A 14,759-nucleotide genomic window follows, 5' to 3' on the forward strand; every position below is an offset into this window, starting at 1 on the left:
TAAGTGATCATCCGAGACTTATAGTACAGCTGTGAGGGCTATATGGCTCTGGCTTTAGCTCAGTATAAGGATATTTTCTAGCTTGTTAGTGGTTACCTTTATTGGCGTAAGAATGGCTTGACGAATCGGGTATAGAGCGGCCTCTATCCCCATGTGTATAGGCTACGTGTCAATGTGCCATCGAAAAGGGGGCTCTACATCTGTTTGCCGAGTAAATCTAATGGCCCTAACTCGTTAGACGAACCTTTGAAAGGCTTCATAGTGAACCCTGCCGACCTTCCTTGGTAGTGGGTCAAGAGGTTGGCCGCCTCGGGCGAAAGGGTAAATCATGACTCACAGTGAAAGTGTACAACCTCTGCAGAGTGTAAAACTGGTATATCAGCCGTGCTCACGGTCACGAGCGGCCTTGGAACCCTTACGGAATAGATGATGAACACAGATGATACTGATGATGAAGGTGCTCACTAATGAATACTGTTTATGCTATTCATTATTCATGCTTATCTGATCATGTATTTATAGGGGCTTGTGATGAACTTGTTGCTACTCAATTGCTAAAATCATGACTCATTAAAAGCTAATCGCAGTTAACCAGTGTCAGCCTTTTGAGCCTCATGAACCCCATGTTATATTTGTTGAGTACGACATGTACTTACGCTTGTTTTATTTTACACATATTTGGATAAAAATCCCGGATGGGTACCAGATTGCTAGAGTTTGGAGGAATTAGGCTTGTGATCAACCAGTCAGTTGTCCCTGTGGATTTGGAGTCTTCACCTGAAGATCGGAGCTGTCTTTCCGCTGTCTATACTCTGGGGTTATATTCTTTATACTAATACGCTATGTATTTAAGCATTGTCTTTTGATATTAACCTTATTTGTAGCTATATGTGAGATTTGACTTTCTGAGCTCACATATAGTGTGTATCTAGTTTTGTTCTTCAAACCGGGTGCTACACGAACAGGAGGGTGACCGTACCGACCATGTATATTGGTATGCCGGAAGCTGTGAATATATTGATTTTTCACAATGAACACATAGCTCAAGCTCAGATTTCAACTGACACATGCCAGACGCACATAAAAAGTGCAATGCAAAAGACAAAAAAACATGAAGGGTGATAAAAATCTTGCAGTCATTGGTAACTTAGGTTTATTCGAACTGAATAAAAAATAAAAATATTTGTACATACTAAGAGCATCTCCAATAATATCTAAAAAGTCACTTGGTAAATTAATGAGTTTTCCAAGTGACCAAAAAATCAGGAGTATATTTGTTGGCTTTCTCCAACCATTTCTAAAATCTCGCTCCTAAAAGATCGGAAGTAATTTTGCATCAAGAACCCCAAATTATTTTTCAACCACTTTTATACTTTCTTTATTTGCATTAGAAACTCCGTCCTACTCTTTATTCTTTCCCACGTTCTTCCACCTTTAGATTGGCCGATGGATATCTGCGCGATTAGATCGTTTTTCCGAAGTGTGGAAATATTGGGAGCTGAGATATGGAGTTCTTAGAGAGCAATTTTTTCAAGCTTACTGAAAAATCAAGATTGGGAGTGAATATTGGAAACTTTTGGAGGTGATGTATTATGTTCAAAAATGAACAAATGAGAGAAGAAAAAAAAAGGTAATTTTGATTCGTTGTCGACCCAAATATATACCTACTAACTTTTAAGTTTTCACACTTGTGTCTTTTAATTAATTTGCTAGCCCTATGTCCTTACCCCGTGCATCAGTACCGGTTGATTGATAGCTAATGTTCTCTGTCACCACCAGCACCTCTCCACAAAACCCAACAGCACCAACTGTTCCGATGTCGCCCCAATAACGTAGAACCACTCGATCGGCCGTGGGGGACCCTGGCTATAACTGGATTCATTGATGAACGAACCACGGCTACGAACGAAGTCCAGCCACACTGCCACGGCGAGCACTATATATAGCACGTGTTTGCGTGCACCGGCGGCAACACAGCCCAGACTGCTAAGCCTTCAACATCGAGTGTATTACCTCGGCCTCTCTTCTCTCTCGCGGCACGTACGTACGCAGGGATACAATACAAAGCCAGCTCGCAGCACCAGCAAAGCTTGTGAGGCATGGGGAGTGTGCCAGAGGAGGAGAAGGCCCTGGGCTTTGGCGGCCTGGTGAGCGACCTGAGGGAGGTGTACGAGAGCGGCAGGACCCAGGACCTGGAGTGGCGGCAGTCGCAGCTCAGGGGTCTCGTCAGGCTCCTGGAGGAGGAGGAGGAGATCTTCGACGCGCTCCACGAGGACCTGGGCAAACACCGCGTCGAGGCCTTCAGAGACGAGGTTGGTTGGTTTCTTGCGTGTCTGAATACCCTCTCTGCGTTGTGTGTTCATTTGATAAACGAGCCCTCTCTGGTTGTTGTTATTCGCTCGTGTTCGATCAGGTTGGGGTTCTGAAGAAGTCCGTCGTCGACAAGCTGCAAAACCTCAAGAACTGGGCTGCTCCGGAGAAGGCAAGAAAGCTCTCTTTGGCTAATACTAATACGGAGGACCTTATGCCTGCATGTAGATCGACAAGCATGCTGTCAGTTTATCAGTATGGATTTCCTCATGACCTTAGGCTGATGCATTTGGTCATGCCTTAACACTTGTGATTACAGGCTCACACGCCGCTCGTTGCCTTCCCGGCGACGGCGCTGGTGGTGCCGGAGCCGCTCGGGGTTGTGCTCATCTACTCATGCTGGAATCTCCCAATAGGTGAGGCCGCCGATGAACTCTTTGCTTTGCTTTACATTAGGCGTGCTTGCAGCGAACGATAAGATGATTAAATGTGCTTCTCTCTAGAAACTGGGAGAGATACTACTGATCTGACTGAATGACTCAGAACATTAATTAATATAAATCCCAATCTAGAAGAAAGTACGCTAGCTTCTTGCTTTTAACAACAAAATATATAGCTAGGGACTGAAAGGCAATTATATATATGTTGGTTAGACATCACATCATCGTATCAATTTCAAGTATAACTTGCTAAAACTGTTGATTGAGTGAGTCGCATTGGTGACCCGCACGAAATGCATGACCGTGTGTGTGTCTCAAGTGTGTGGTGCAAAATTTGCCAACCTACACAGCTCCACGAGTATAGCTTCATTACTTTTGCAACGATATCCTCAGTTACATCGAGTTGGACCCTAGTCAAAGTTATAGATACTTTCTCCTATCACAATTCATTTACAAATAAAGTTCACCTAGATTTGCTCGATCTAAGTCAAACTGATTACCTTTTGCTACCGATTTCTAGAATTTTACATACGACAACACGAAATTAATACTAGAATGTTTTTCCATTAAAGCCTATTTAAGTGTCATATATCCATGATTGCGTCGTTTCAGTGGCTGTTCAAAATAATATAATGCTAGTGAGACACAGTACGAATTGTAAGCACTTTCCTAGGTATAGGCTTTATGTATTACTACTCGACTCCATTGATTTTGATTGTGCAACTTAGATGTGTTTTATTAAACGTCTCTTTCCAAAATGCAACGTTGATTAAGAGCAGTACTGCACTCGCACTGCTGCCAAGAACCTAACAAAAAAGGTCCAACCCAAGGTCCAAATGATCGCTAGTACTACTACCCAGCTACAGCCCACAAGCTAGCGTAATCATTGGTGCAGAGCTAGCGTAACAGCCGTGTCTCGTGACTTAACCAACCTATCTGATGGCGACAGTGCGTGTGCGTCGCCTTTGTGAATTGTGACAGGTAGATCTCGAACGTGTTCTCCTTGTCCTTTGGCTTGCTGATGGTTGGACTTTTAGGGCACGATCGGTGAAAGAAACTAAACCTGCAGGAACCGTTTGTTATCGCAACCGACTACTCGAAAACCAAATGTTGGTGCACCTCATGTGATTGAGAAGAGCCGAAGTTGAGATAAAAAAAGAGGCGCGATTGATAACGAAATCATCATCTTCGCTCATGTTTCTGCTCGTTTCACGTGTGCAGGCCTAGCTCTGGAACCGCTCTCCGGAGCCCTGGCGGCCGGCAACGTTGTGGTGGTGAAGCCATCGGAGCTGGCGCCGTCCACCTCGGCGTTCCTCGCGGCCAACCTACCCAAGTTCCTGGACTCCAAGGCCGTGAAGGTCGTCGAGGGCGGGCCTGAGGTCGGGGACAAGCTCATGGACCACCCATGGGACAAGGTTCTCTTCACTGGTACGTAATCCACTACACGAGAGGCCTCTCTGCCTGCCTCTGAACAGATATGAACTACCACTACTTGCATGAGCGTATATCCGATCTGACGGCCCGTTACGTTTCCTGGCCTGGTGTTTGTTTGTTTCTCAGGCAGCAGCCGTGTTGGGCGCCTCATCATGACCAAGGCCGCCGAGCACCTCACCCCGGTGGCGCTTGAGCTCGGCTCCAAGTGCCCCTGCATCGTCGACTGGCTTGACAGCAACAGGGACAGCCAGGTAGCGGTGAATCGCATTATTGGAGCCAAATGGTCCACCTGCTCCGGCCAAGCCTGCATCGCCATCGACTACCTGCTGGTGGAGGAGGAATTTGCTCCGATTCTGGTCTGCCCCCAATAGCCTCCGATGTGCATATCATATATATGACATCTTCTGCTCTAGTATGTTACCGCATCTGATCTGACAACGACGCTTGTTTGTTCCCCTGATGAATGAAGATCGAGATGCTCAAGTCGACGCTGGAGAGGTTCTTCACCAGGCCAGAGTACATGGCGCGCATTCTGAACGAGAAGCATTTCCAGAGGCTGAGTGGCTTCCTGGCCGACCGCAGGGTGGCGTCCTCCGTGGTCCATGGCGGGCACTTCAACCCCAAGACGCTGTAAGGCACCCAACGCAAAGCAGTGTAGTGTTACCACAGAAACCGGCCGGCGCCTCTGCTTGACGTTGACGCCATGTCATGTTCCCGATTGTGTTGTGCAGGAGCATCGAGCCCACGCTTCTGCTGAATCCCCCGCTGGACTCTGACATCATGACGGAGGAGATATTCGGCCCGCTGCTCCCGATCATCACGGTGCGCGTGAGCGTTCTAGCTGACGCTTTATTCCCTGGCTGAATCTGAATGGAGTAGATAGTACCTCTGCTGAACGAACAGCCAGCCAATGCATCATCTGTTTTCTCCAGGTGAAGAAGATCGAGGACAGCATCAAGTTCCTCAAGTCGAAGCCGAAGCCGCTGGCGATCTACGCCTTCACCAGGAACGAGAAGCTGAAGCAGCGGATCATCGACGAGACGTCGTCGGGGAGCGTAACGTTCAACGACGCCATCGTGCAGGTGCGCAACACTAATCACTCGCTCCCGCCCGTGACTGACACTGACCTGCACCTTCTTCTTCTACTACTACTGAATTCAATGCACGACGTTTCTCCTGCAAAATTTTGCTTGCAGTATGGCCTGGACAGCATCCCGTTCGGTGGCGTGGGGTTCGGGCAGTACCACGGTAAGTACTCGTTTGAGATGTTCAGCCACAAGAAGGCGGTGTTCAAGAGGAGCTTCCTCATCGAGTTCATGTTCCGGTACCCGCCGTGGGACGAGATCAAGATCGGGATGCTCAGGCGCGTCTACCAATTCGACTACGTCTCGCTCTTCCTCGCGATAATCGGCCTAAGGAGATAAAGCAGCCGGAGCCTGCCGGCCAGATAGCCGGAGAGGAAGAGGCCGGCGGTGATGAGTGAATAATAGAGCAAAAAGAATTTGCCCCTACAGTTGCTAATGGTCAAGTGTGAGCAGCAACGGTTAAGGATTCTCTTATACTGATCGATGAATATGAATATGTAAATGTCCCATCTGTACAACAAAGCGTCTATACTGTTGTTTTATACGTGTCTGTCAATTTATTGGACCAGAAGATTTAAGAATAATGGATTATCCTTTTAGTTTGTGCTTTTCTTGAACAACAGCCACATTGCAACCCTCATCCCTTTTTCAAAAAAGAAAAAAAGAAACCCACTCAGGCTAGGCTATGTCAATGCAAAATATTGTACTAAGCATTAAGGATGTGGTTTGAAACCTGGCCTAGGAGGTGCTGGCCATGCACGTCGATCCAACCCCAGACATCCAAAATTGGACACGAGGTCCCAAAGCAAACAAGCCCTCATCGTTTATCTCGATTAGACCCAAGCACATCCAAATTCGGACACCAGGTCCGAAAGCAAACAAGCCCTCATTGCTTATCCTGATTAGACCCTAGGAAAGCTGCCTGGCTAGGCATCCAATGCGTCCAATTTTGACAACCTGTATTGTTGTCAACAACCAAACAACATATAAATGACTGTCACTTATTCCCTTCCATTCCTTAATTATTGTTCTTTGGACAAGGTTGAGGTAAAACTTTTAAACTTAGTATCAATAACATTTAAAATATTTCTGAAGACATTAAGAAAACATGTGACAATTAGTAGTTTTTAAAAAAAAACTTCAATAAAATTACACATTTGTTGATTTTTCTATAATATTGTAATAGAAATAACAGTCGAAGTTATGTTGGGGAGGTTGTGTCACTGTTTGAAACAACAAAGATTCTGAAAGTGGAGAGTTGTTCTTTTTATGACTTGGCATGGAATTAAAGAAAAGAGATGAGAACAGTACCCACCTATGGTTTTAGATAGAGTGACGTGGTACAATGCACCCGGAAAAGTCTAGGGAGGGCCCAAAAGGTAAAAGGTACTCCCTCCATTTCAAATTAAAGTTGTTTTGGCTTTTCTAAGTCCATAACTTTTGCTACGGATCTAGATATATGCTGTCTAAGATACATATAAAATATTATGTACCTATAAACAGTGGTGGATCTAGGACAAAATCCTAGGGGGGCTGAACAAGCTGTTGTGCTGGGCGCTGGCCACTGGCTACTACCGTGCTGCGCTGCTGCTTGCTGGTGCGGGCGTTGTGCTACGTTGCTGCTCCATGGGCGTGGCCGCGGTAGGGGGGACTCGAGCCCCCCCAGCCCCGGTGGCAGATCCGCCACTACCTATAAAAGCGAAAACGACTTATAAATTGGAATGAAGATAGCAATAAAGTCATCGGAAGTTCAGGAATGTTGCTGAGGATACCCTAGTTCAGATATACAAGTATACAACTAGCAGTTCATTGACCTACCTATACTAATTTCAATAATGAACAAGGTAAACCAACCAAATTCCATTCATAAAACATAGATGGGTAAGTAGAAACATATATGCAATTGAAGAGATCACACAAATCCAGCAGTACAGATGGTTGTCACAACACTACCATGCTCACACATTCTGTTCAGCCCTAAACAGAAAAGAACACCCCTCCCATACATATACTCACGTATTCTTGGCAGTCCAATCTTGTCCAGCGATCCATCATTGTGACTGACTCTTCCCAAGAAGTTTCTCCAGCTGTCCATTTGAAAGTGCATTTACTGTATCTGCAATTATATAGCAAAATGTTGACTGTTGGTATCAACCAAGGTAGAAGTATGCTAATATGCTTAAATAGTTACATGGAAACAACAGTGCAACTGACAGGTTTAAGAGCGCTCAAGGTTTAAACACTAACCGTCCGCGCCACCAACATGCTGGCCATTGACAAACACCTGTGGCACAGTACGCCGCCCAACTAGGTCCAGGAGAACACTTTGAATGTCACGCCCATCCTCTGTATGGCATGTGTATATTATTAGGCTTCGTAATTCTTGCAGACAAACCCCCCAAAACATGTGATTGCATCGAAGTTGCATACGAATCAAGGTTCAAGGATGATTACCTCGGGTATCTAGTTCAACAACATACGGATCTTCCTTGAGATCTCGAAATATGCGCTTAGCACGCATGGAGTGGCTATGAGAAAGAGAGCAAAGGAGCATTTAGTAACAAAAGTCACCACTACAAGTACTTCATACTGGGAAAATAACCAGACCATGAAAAGAAGTGTTTTGTTTTCTTTTCAAATTGTTATTTAGGTACCAGTCCAGGACTTCACTTCACCTGGCATATTTCATCACATTATCTGATAACCTTAGTACCTTACTAGAGCTTAAAGCATTAGAGTAATTGTCCATTCTGTGCTTGTGCAGCAGTACCATTTTTCATGAATACGCAAGAGAGCCATGTATCTTTGCATTAAGTCTATAGCAGTAACCCATGTGACAAGAGACAGATTAATATCCAAGCAAGACATGATGCGAGAAATGAAAAGGGAGAACCCTTGATGTAAGTAAAATGCTTCTCTGATAAAGCAACAGCAACCATAATGTTATTTTGTCAGCGCACACTGGATTTCAAGGAAATGGAAAGAACAGCCAGCTCATAACCATAATGGAATGTTTGTTTCCTCCTCCTGAACTTTAGTCGCTGTCCCATCGGATGTATGGACACATGCATGGAGTATTAAATATAGACTAATTACGAAACTAAATGCACAGATTGAAACTGTTTTGCGAGACGAATTTTTTAAGCCTCATTAGTCCATGATTTGACAATGCGGTGCTACAGTAAACACGTGTTAATAACAGATTAATTAGACTTAATAAATTCGTCTCGCGGATTACTGAGAACTGATGTAATTTGTTTTGTTATTACTATCCGAACACTCGATGTGACAACCCATGTGACACCTCTAAACTTTAGTCTCTGGATTTAAACATCCATGAATGGCCCAGCTTGTTCGGCTGATCCACTCTCCCCTTGTTTCAGCTTATTCTCTCACAGAACACTATTGAATCATCCGAAATCAGCTAAAAACGTATCAGCCGAACAGGGCAGGGAAGGTGAGGGCATATTAAGGGGGGATTCTCACTGTTCTCTGATTCAACAGGGGTGAGTTTTGAGAAGGTCCTTAAGCTGGATTTTCACAAATAAATGCTTAGAATTATAACTACAAGGACACTACAGATATACCTGCTCAATATACACAATGCTTGTTGTACGATGCCTACTGTACTTCTGGCCACAGAATCAGAAACCAAGGCCCAAGCTTATAAATTCAAACTCATCTATGGCCACTGTCATGGATACTAAGTCAGAAACAAACAACACTAAAATAACTTCACATGCTACTACTATGGTGTGCGTGTCTAGGTATAACCATACAATAAGTCAGTTCAAATCCAAATCGTCACTCTGCAAGTAACAGGCCAACTGGCCCCAGGTCAGCTAAAGACAGTTGGGCTTGTTAGGTCTGTGAACAAAATAGTTCCCCCACATGAAACAATAGTATACACTGTATAACTCACATGAGGTGCTGATCCACAACAGTATGATCTGAAGTTCTGAACCTATAGCCTATGGCCTATTTTACTTGTAATAGAGTGTAGACCAGCATCTTATGCCATAAACTAGAGCAGCATAATCTGCAGAACAAAGCAATCGTCACGGTGTTATACTGTTATTAAGATTCACCGCACCAGACCCATGTTTCATCAAAACATGAAACAGTTAATGGGTTCCATTTTTCAATTTTAGCAGCTAAGCCGCTCGATTTGCACCGCAGGAACCACATCCGCAATACCACTGAACGAAACCCAACCAATTCTCCACTTCCTGGTGCTCAATTGCACGGGAAATGTCCTAATTCGCACCCAACCATCTGCAAAATCCATCCAATTCACGATACAAACCAAGCCTTCGCCAAGCAAAACAGCTGCTAGACTGGGAACTTGATGGGACCTTAACTACGCGCTTAGTTACACTCGGCTGCCCCTGCCGCCGTGGATCCCGAAGATCTCCCAGATTTCCAGGCTGAAAGCGAGCAAAGCAGAGAGAGCGGTATGCCGAAGCGGTTGGTGTTTGAGTGGTAGGACTTACGGGCAGTAGGTCTTGGAGAAGATGGTGATGCGGTTGGAGTAGATGGCGTTCTGTACGAAAGCCGACGGCGACCGCGTCGCCGCCGCGAACTCCGCCGCGGCGAGGAGGAAGAAGACGAGAAACGCCAGTCTGACCAGAGCCATGACCCTCGATGGATCGACCCGAGCCGTTCGGTCCTTTCCTCTCTCGTCTTTTTCCAGGAAGGCCGAAGAGCTTGTTCGGCTGATCGTTTCAGCTTATTCTCACAACACCAGCTAAAAACGTATCAGCCGAACAGGGCATAGATCCAGCGTTAGCCCATTGGGCTTTTGTATTTCGTGTAGCTTGGGGAATGAAATTTGCTCGGCTTTGGGCCCATAACATGCATGGTGCAACTCTCAACGTTTTGTTTTATACAGTTGGAGAATGAAATCAACTTTAAAGTTTCAAAGGAGAGCAAATAGTCTACTTCGGCTCCTTCAAAAGAAAGTCTTGTTTGGTAATGGTGTGAAGAAACCAAATGCTATCTCTTGTGGGAGAGGTTTATATGATTGAATTGACTGCACGAATTCATCTTATTTAGGCCCCGTTCGCGTGCCCTTGAACCTGGCTTGATCCGCTTCTTTTTTTATCCGGAACAGTATTTTCCTCTCACAAATTCCTCTATAATTCCTCCAAACCATCCAAATTCCTCCAGAACCATACCATCCGAAGGGGAAAATATGCACCGTTTTTCCTTTTCATTTTTTATTCAAATTGATTTAGTTTTACCAACTCTGTGAACATCATCAATGTGCACTACACAACCCACCTGGTAGTCACATTTTAGATCTTGTTTCTTGTATGGAGTTCATATGAACATCATCAATTGCACTATGCTTCATTTGGATGTAGATATTGGAGGGCTTGGAATTGAATTGGGTTAAATATCAAATCACACTAGTTTTGGAAATGGATACAATACCAAAGGTATTGTTTGGATGCAGATGAAATTGCTAGATATAATTCAACTGAGTGGCAAATACTAATTCATGTTTGGATATCCATATCATGAAATTGGAATTGACAGACAACATCTCATCCCCTCTGCTGCCCATGGAGCATAGCCCGCCAGCGGAGGAAGGCAGGGAGCGACGGCAAGGCCCGCCGGCGATGGGGGCAGGGAAGGGCGGGGCGGCCCGTCGGCGAGGGAGGCAGGGAGCGACGGCGACGCCGACAGAGATGGAGGCAGAGAGGGGCGGCGCGGCCCGCCCCGGCGAGTGAGGTAGGGAGGGGCGGCATGGCCCGCCGGCGAGGGAGGCAGGGAGCGATGGCGATGAAGGGAGGCAGGGAGCGGTGGCGCAGCTTCTCGTGTCGAAGACGAAGGGGGTGAGAGAGCGACGCGGGGGGACGGGGGCGATGCGATTCCAGCGAATACGGAGGGGCTCGGCTCGGTATCAAGGGTGAAGGGGTGAGAGCGGGACCAATACCGGTTGGTATTGAGTTTCATTTCCAATTCCAAATTCCATGTCATCCAAACAACGGCATTCGGAGTTAGCAATTCCAATTTCAAATTCTGAGTCCCAATACCTACTTCCAAACGCAACCTAGGAGAAATGCATATGAAACGTACGACGGTGTGATGTGTGAACATAAACCGCCGCTAGCTAGCCCGCCAATGTCTAGGACGTGCTGTGTACCAGTGACAGTAATCTGTTGCTCGACATAGTATTAATTGCTCGCGGCATTCCTCAACTTTGATTTTGACAAGTTCGCAGTTCGCACCAAACTCCAATCAAATTCGACCCACCGCCCGGAATTCCACGGAACGTTGAAGAATTCCAGAAATTGCGGCTTCTACACGTGCTTCTTGGGTAAAGGATGGAAAAATAAGACTATTGCAGATCGAGATGATAGACAGCGATAGGCTTTGAAGTTGCAACGAGCAAAAACAGAGGGAGATACAAAGGCGCTGAGGTACATTCATTCTCTAGCCCCCCCCCCCCCCCCCCCCCCCCAAAAAAAAGCGCAAACGTTCCCAAGCGTACACTGATCATCATCATTCCACGTGAACGAGGACGCCCAGGAGCGAAAAAAAAATTGCACTCGATCTTGGCAATTGAGCACGATCGAAACAACCTCAGTTACAGTAGTCAACGAGTAGCGGTAGTAGTGATAATGCACCAGCCGAGGCATAATTAATAATAATAATACAGACGGCTCGATCGGCGACTCTGACACGGTCGTCTTGTTCACCAGTAAGAATACGAGGATGCCGCGGACGTGGCTCGGGATCTCTTGCTGCCGGCGCCGGCCACGGGCACCTCCGTGCTGTTGTACATCACCATCTGCGACACCCACTGCTCCCGGCTGCCCCTTGCGCCGCCGCCGCGGGAGAAGAGCTGCTCCGGCGCCATCCACGCGGAGTAGCCGCCGTCCTGCAGGCCTCCGATCCGAGCTAGCCCTCCCTGCTCAAATGCAGCGGGAACCAGGTTAATTAATCATCACACATTTTCAAAGGCATGCAGCCCGTGAAGTGGAACGAAGCAGATAGCGGTACAAACTGGTCTATTCTACTAGTACTACTTTGATTACAATATTATATTTCTAGGCTCAGGGCGCCGTGGCTAAACTGGCCCCGCGAGATTATTAAATAAAAAGAGTTGTTCCTGGACCAGCGAGAGCATAGCTAGTTAGCTTAGCTACAAAACCGTACAGCGCGCCCATAATGGATGGTTACTGGTTGGATTGGATTGGAAGCAGCGCACTAATGCCGACGCCGACGTGCTCGATCGGGATATGCTGCCATGCTTTGCGTGTGCTTGCTTGCTCACGAACGGTGTCAAGAGAATGGATCGCTAGCTAAACATTTACTGCACGCGCGCCAATGGCCAAACGGAAGAGTAGTGTAGTACGTCTGCGGAGGAGACGCCGATGTTAGTCGCGGCGGCGGCCTCGTCCACCAGGAAGTCCTCGACGTGCCACCCGGGCAGCGTCTTGATCAGGTACTCGGAGATGCTGCTGCTGTTATCGCTCCCGCTCCCGTGGCTGGTGGCGGGCGCCGACGACGGAGGAGCGGCGGCCGCGTCGCCGCCGGCGCTGCAGCAGAAGCTGCCGCTGCCGCTGCCGCTGCCGCTGCTGTTCTCGTCCTCTGACGGCGGTGCCGGGCACGCGGCGGGCTCGGCGGAGAGGCGCACGCCCGTGAGCAGGAACCGGGTGTGGCGCATGGTCAGCTCGCTGGCCGTGTGCACCGACACGTCGCAGTCGCGGCACAGGATGGCGCGGTCCTCCTTGCAGAACAGGAGCCCCCGCTTCTCCTGCGTGACATGTATAGATAGCGCCGCGAAATCGATCAGCTTCCTTCGGCGGTCGCATGCAGTTAAACAAACAAAACCCCCCGTCCAATCCAAAGATTTTTGCATGGCCGTCGTCGATCGAACCTGGCAGATGTCGCAGAGCGGAGGCGGCGCCTTCTGCGCCGACGACCCCGATGATGAGGACGGCGGCGCCGGGTTGAGCAGCGAGAACCGGCGGTGCTTGCCGGCGAGCTTGTTGGCGCGGTGCACGCGGCGGTCGCACGAGTCGCACAGCGCGGCCTCGTCGGCGCAGCAGAACACCGACGCCGCCTCGGCCGCGCACACGTCGCACTGCACCTTCATCTTGCCCGCAGCGATCGCGCGCGCTCTCTGTCTCTGTCTCTCCGGCCAACGGGAGGCGGCTCAGCTCAGGGCTTGATGAGCTCAGGTCAATCGCTATGGATGCGCTGGAGGAAAGCGAAGCTAACTGTAGCAACCGCGCGGAGGATGGAGGATGGTACTAGTGTTAGTCCTAGCTAGACCGGGCTTGGCTTAGCGCGGAAAGATATGTGGGGGCTATTGCACTTTTATATGCCGCGACGCGACGAGATCGCACGAGCTAGGCGATTTGTTGATGGAATAGGCGATTTGTGGTTAAGCTTAAGCACGAGCGATTAGGTGCCGTTGTTGCTTGTAAAGCGAGGTGGCTGATGGGGATCCGCATTGAAACATGGCCAAGTCAAGGCCGGGAGATCAGACGACGGAGAGGCGGGAGGCCTCTGCACAGCATCTCAGCGCATCTGCATGGAGGGTTCCAGCCGTCGGCGACTGTGCCGACCTGACGTGTTAGGTCCGGTGTTAGGTCCGGGCCATCTCAGGCCTCCTGTCCATGTCTTCTCTGTGTCGTCCCTGCTTTTGCGTGTCCCGCGTTTGGCATAATTTCGTGATGGCTTTGGCGGTACGGACACGGACTTTTATAAAGTGCAATGTCAACTACTCCCTCAGTCCCTAAATATTAGTCGACATAATTTACGTGTCGATAACTTTGACTTGATTTATAGAAAATGCGTGCAATATTTCTATCTCCAAATAAATTTATTAAAAAAATAGATTCAAATATCTATCCCATAATATTAATTATGTATCATAAATATTAATCTTTTTAATATATATTTAGTAAGAAGGGCGGGCCTGGTACAAGCGGTAGAGTCTTACCGCCTTTGACTAGAAGGTTGGGTTCGAGTCACGGTCTCCTCGCATTGTACTGGCGAGGGTAAGGCTTGTCACTAACACCCTTCTCTAGATCCCGCATAGAGCGGGAGCTCCCTACACTGGATACGCCATTATTTAGGGCCTCTTTGGCAGGGCTCCGGCTCCCGCCCCTATTCACCCGTCGGCCGCCCACGGACCGACAAGGGGCTACTGTTCACCGGAGCCGTTTTTCTCTCTTCTCCTATCCTCTCTCACAGACACCGACGAAGCCGGAGAAGCTCGTTTTTCGGGCTCCGCGGCTCCAGCTCCCCCTGGCACCTATCGGCCTGTGGGCGGCCGACAGGTGCGGGAGCCGGAGCCGTCGGAGCCCTGTCAAAAAGATCCTTAGTAAAAGTTGCTTCCTGAAATGAAAAACGACCTACATTTAGAGACGGAGGGAGCAGTACCTACAGAGGAAAGGATCGGAACACCATCGTCGGCGGCGGTACCGTCACGCCTATTTCTTGATGGTTCTGCTGTTGACCACGGGTA

The 14,759-nt window shown here is 48.0% G+C and overlaps 3 protein-coding genes across 3 annotated transcripts; 1 reads left to right on the forward strand and 2 right to left on the reverse strand.

Moving 5' to 3' along the window:
* The first annotated feature begins 1,957 nt into the window (after window positions 1–1,957).
* LOC136474487 (aldehyde dehydrogenase family 3 member F1-like) lies at window positions 1,958–5,871 on the forward strand. The gene is made up of 9 exons (XM_066472054.1): window positions 1,958–2,312; window positions 2,414–2,482; window positions 2,630–2,726; window positions 3,972–4,178; window positions 4,311–4,540; window positions 4,654–4,814; window positions 4,916–5,006; window positions 5,117–5,266; window positions 5,381–5,871. Exons 1-9 carry the CDS (start codon window positions 2,100–2,102, stop codon window positions 5,606–5,608), a joined length of 1,446 nt encoding a protein of 481 aa, XP_066328151.1. The 5' UTR covers window positions 1,958–2,099; the 3' UTR covers window positions 5,609–5,871.
* Window positions 5,872–7,114: 1,243 nt separating this feature from the next.
* Window positions 7,115–9,974, reverse strand: LOC136477864 (monothiol glutaredoxin-S6-like). Its single transcript, XM_066476121.1, has 4 exons — window positions 9,763–9,974; window positions 7,724–7,797; window positions 7,517–7,615; window positions 7,115–7,385 (listed from the first exon to the last, which is right to left on the reverse strand). The coding sequence occupies exons 1-4, from the start codon at window positions 9,903–9,905 to the stop codon at window positions 7,321–7,323; spliced, it is 381 nt and encodes a 126-aa protein (XP_066332218.1). The 5' UTR covers window positions 9,906–9,974; the 3' UTR covers window positions 7,115–7,320.
* Window positions 9,975–11,743: 1,769 nt separating this feature from the next.
* Window positions 11,744–13,575, reverse strand: LOC136477863 (B-box zinc finger protein 20-like). The gene is made up of 3 exons (XM_066476120.1): window positions 13,161–13,575; window positions 12,636–13,037; window positions 11,744–12,188 (listed from the first exon to the last, which is right to left on the reverse strand). Exons 1-3 carry the CDS (start codon window positions 13,377–13,379, stop codon window positions 11,973–11,975), a joined length of 837 nt encoding a protein of 278 aa, XP_066332217.1. The 5' UTR covers window positions 13,380–13,575; the 3' UTR covers window positions 11,744–11,972.
* Window positions 13,576–14,759: the final 1,184 nt, after the last annotated feature.

This window comes from Miscanthus floridulus, chromosome 8 (assembly GCF_019320115.1).
Source record: "Miscanthus floridulus cultivar M001 chromosome 8, ASM1932011v1, whole genome shotgun sequence".
Classification (NCBI taxonomy): domain Eukaryota; kingdom Viridiplantae; phylum Streptophyta; class Magnoliopsida; order Poales; family Poaceae; genus Miscanthus; species Miscanthus floridulus.

Bases quoted from the DNA above. Each gene is read 5' to 3' on its own strand.
- LOC136477863 (XM_066476120.1), bottom strand. From the start codon at position 13,379: ATGAAGGTGCAGTGCGACGTGTGCGCGGCCGAGGCGGCGTCGGTGTTC. The intron at 13,038-13,160 runs GTTCGATCGACG...CATGTCACGCAG, and splicing joins CGCTCTGCGACATCTGCCAG to GAGAAGCGGGGGCTCCTGTT. The intron at 12,189-12,635 runs GTACTACACTAC...GCATTTGAGCAG, and splicing joins TCGGCGTCTCCTCCGCAGAC to GGAGGGCTAGCTCGGATCGG.
- LOC136477864 (XM_066476121.1), bottom strand. From the start codon at position 9,905: ATGGCTCTGGTCAGACTGGCGTTTCTCGTCTTCTTCCTCCTCGCCGCG. The intron at 7,798-9,762 runs GTAAGTCCTACC...TCTTTCTCATAG, and splicing joins TTCTCCAAGACCTACTGCCC to CCACTCCATGCGTGCTAAGC. The intron at 7,386-7,516 runs GTTAGTGTTTAA...ATATAATTGCAG, and splicing joins GCATGTTGGTGGCGCGGACG to ATACAGTAAATGCACTTTCA.
- LOC136474487 (XM_066472054.1), top strand. From the start codon at position 2,100: ATGGGGAGTGTGCCAGAGGAGGAGAAGGCCCTGGGCTTTGGCGGCCTG. The intron at 4,541-4,653 runs GTCTGCCCCCAA...TGATGAATGAAG, and splicing joins AGGAATTTGCTCCGATTCTG to ATCGAGATGCTCAAGTCGAC. The intron at 4,815-4,915 runs GTAAGGCACCCA...TGTGTTGTGCAG, and splicing joins CACTTCAACCCCAAGACGCT to GAGCATCGAGCCCACGCTTC.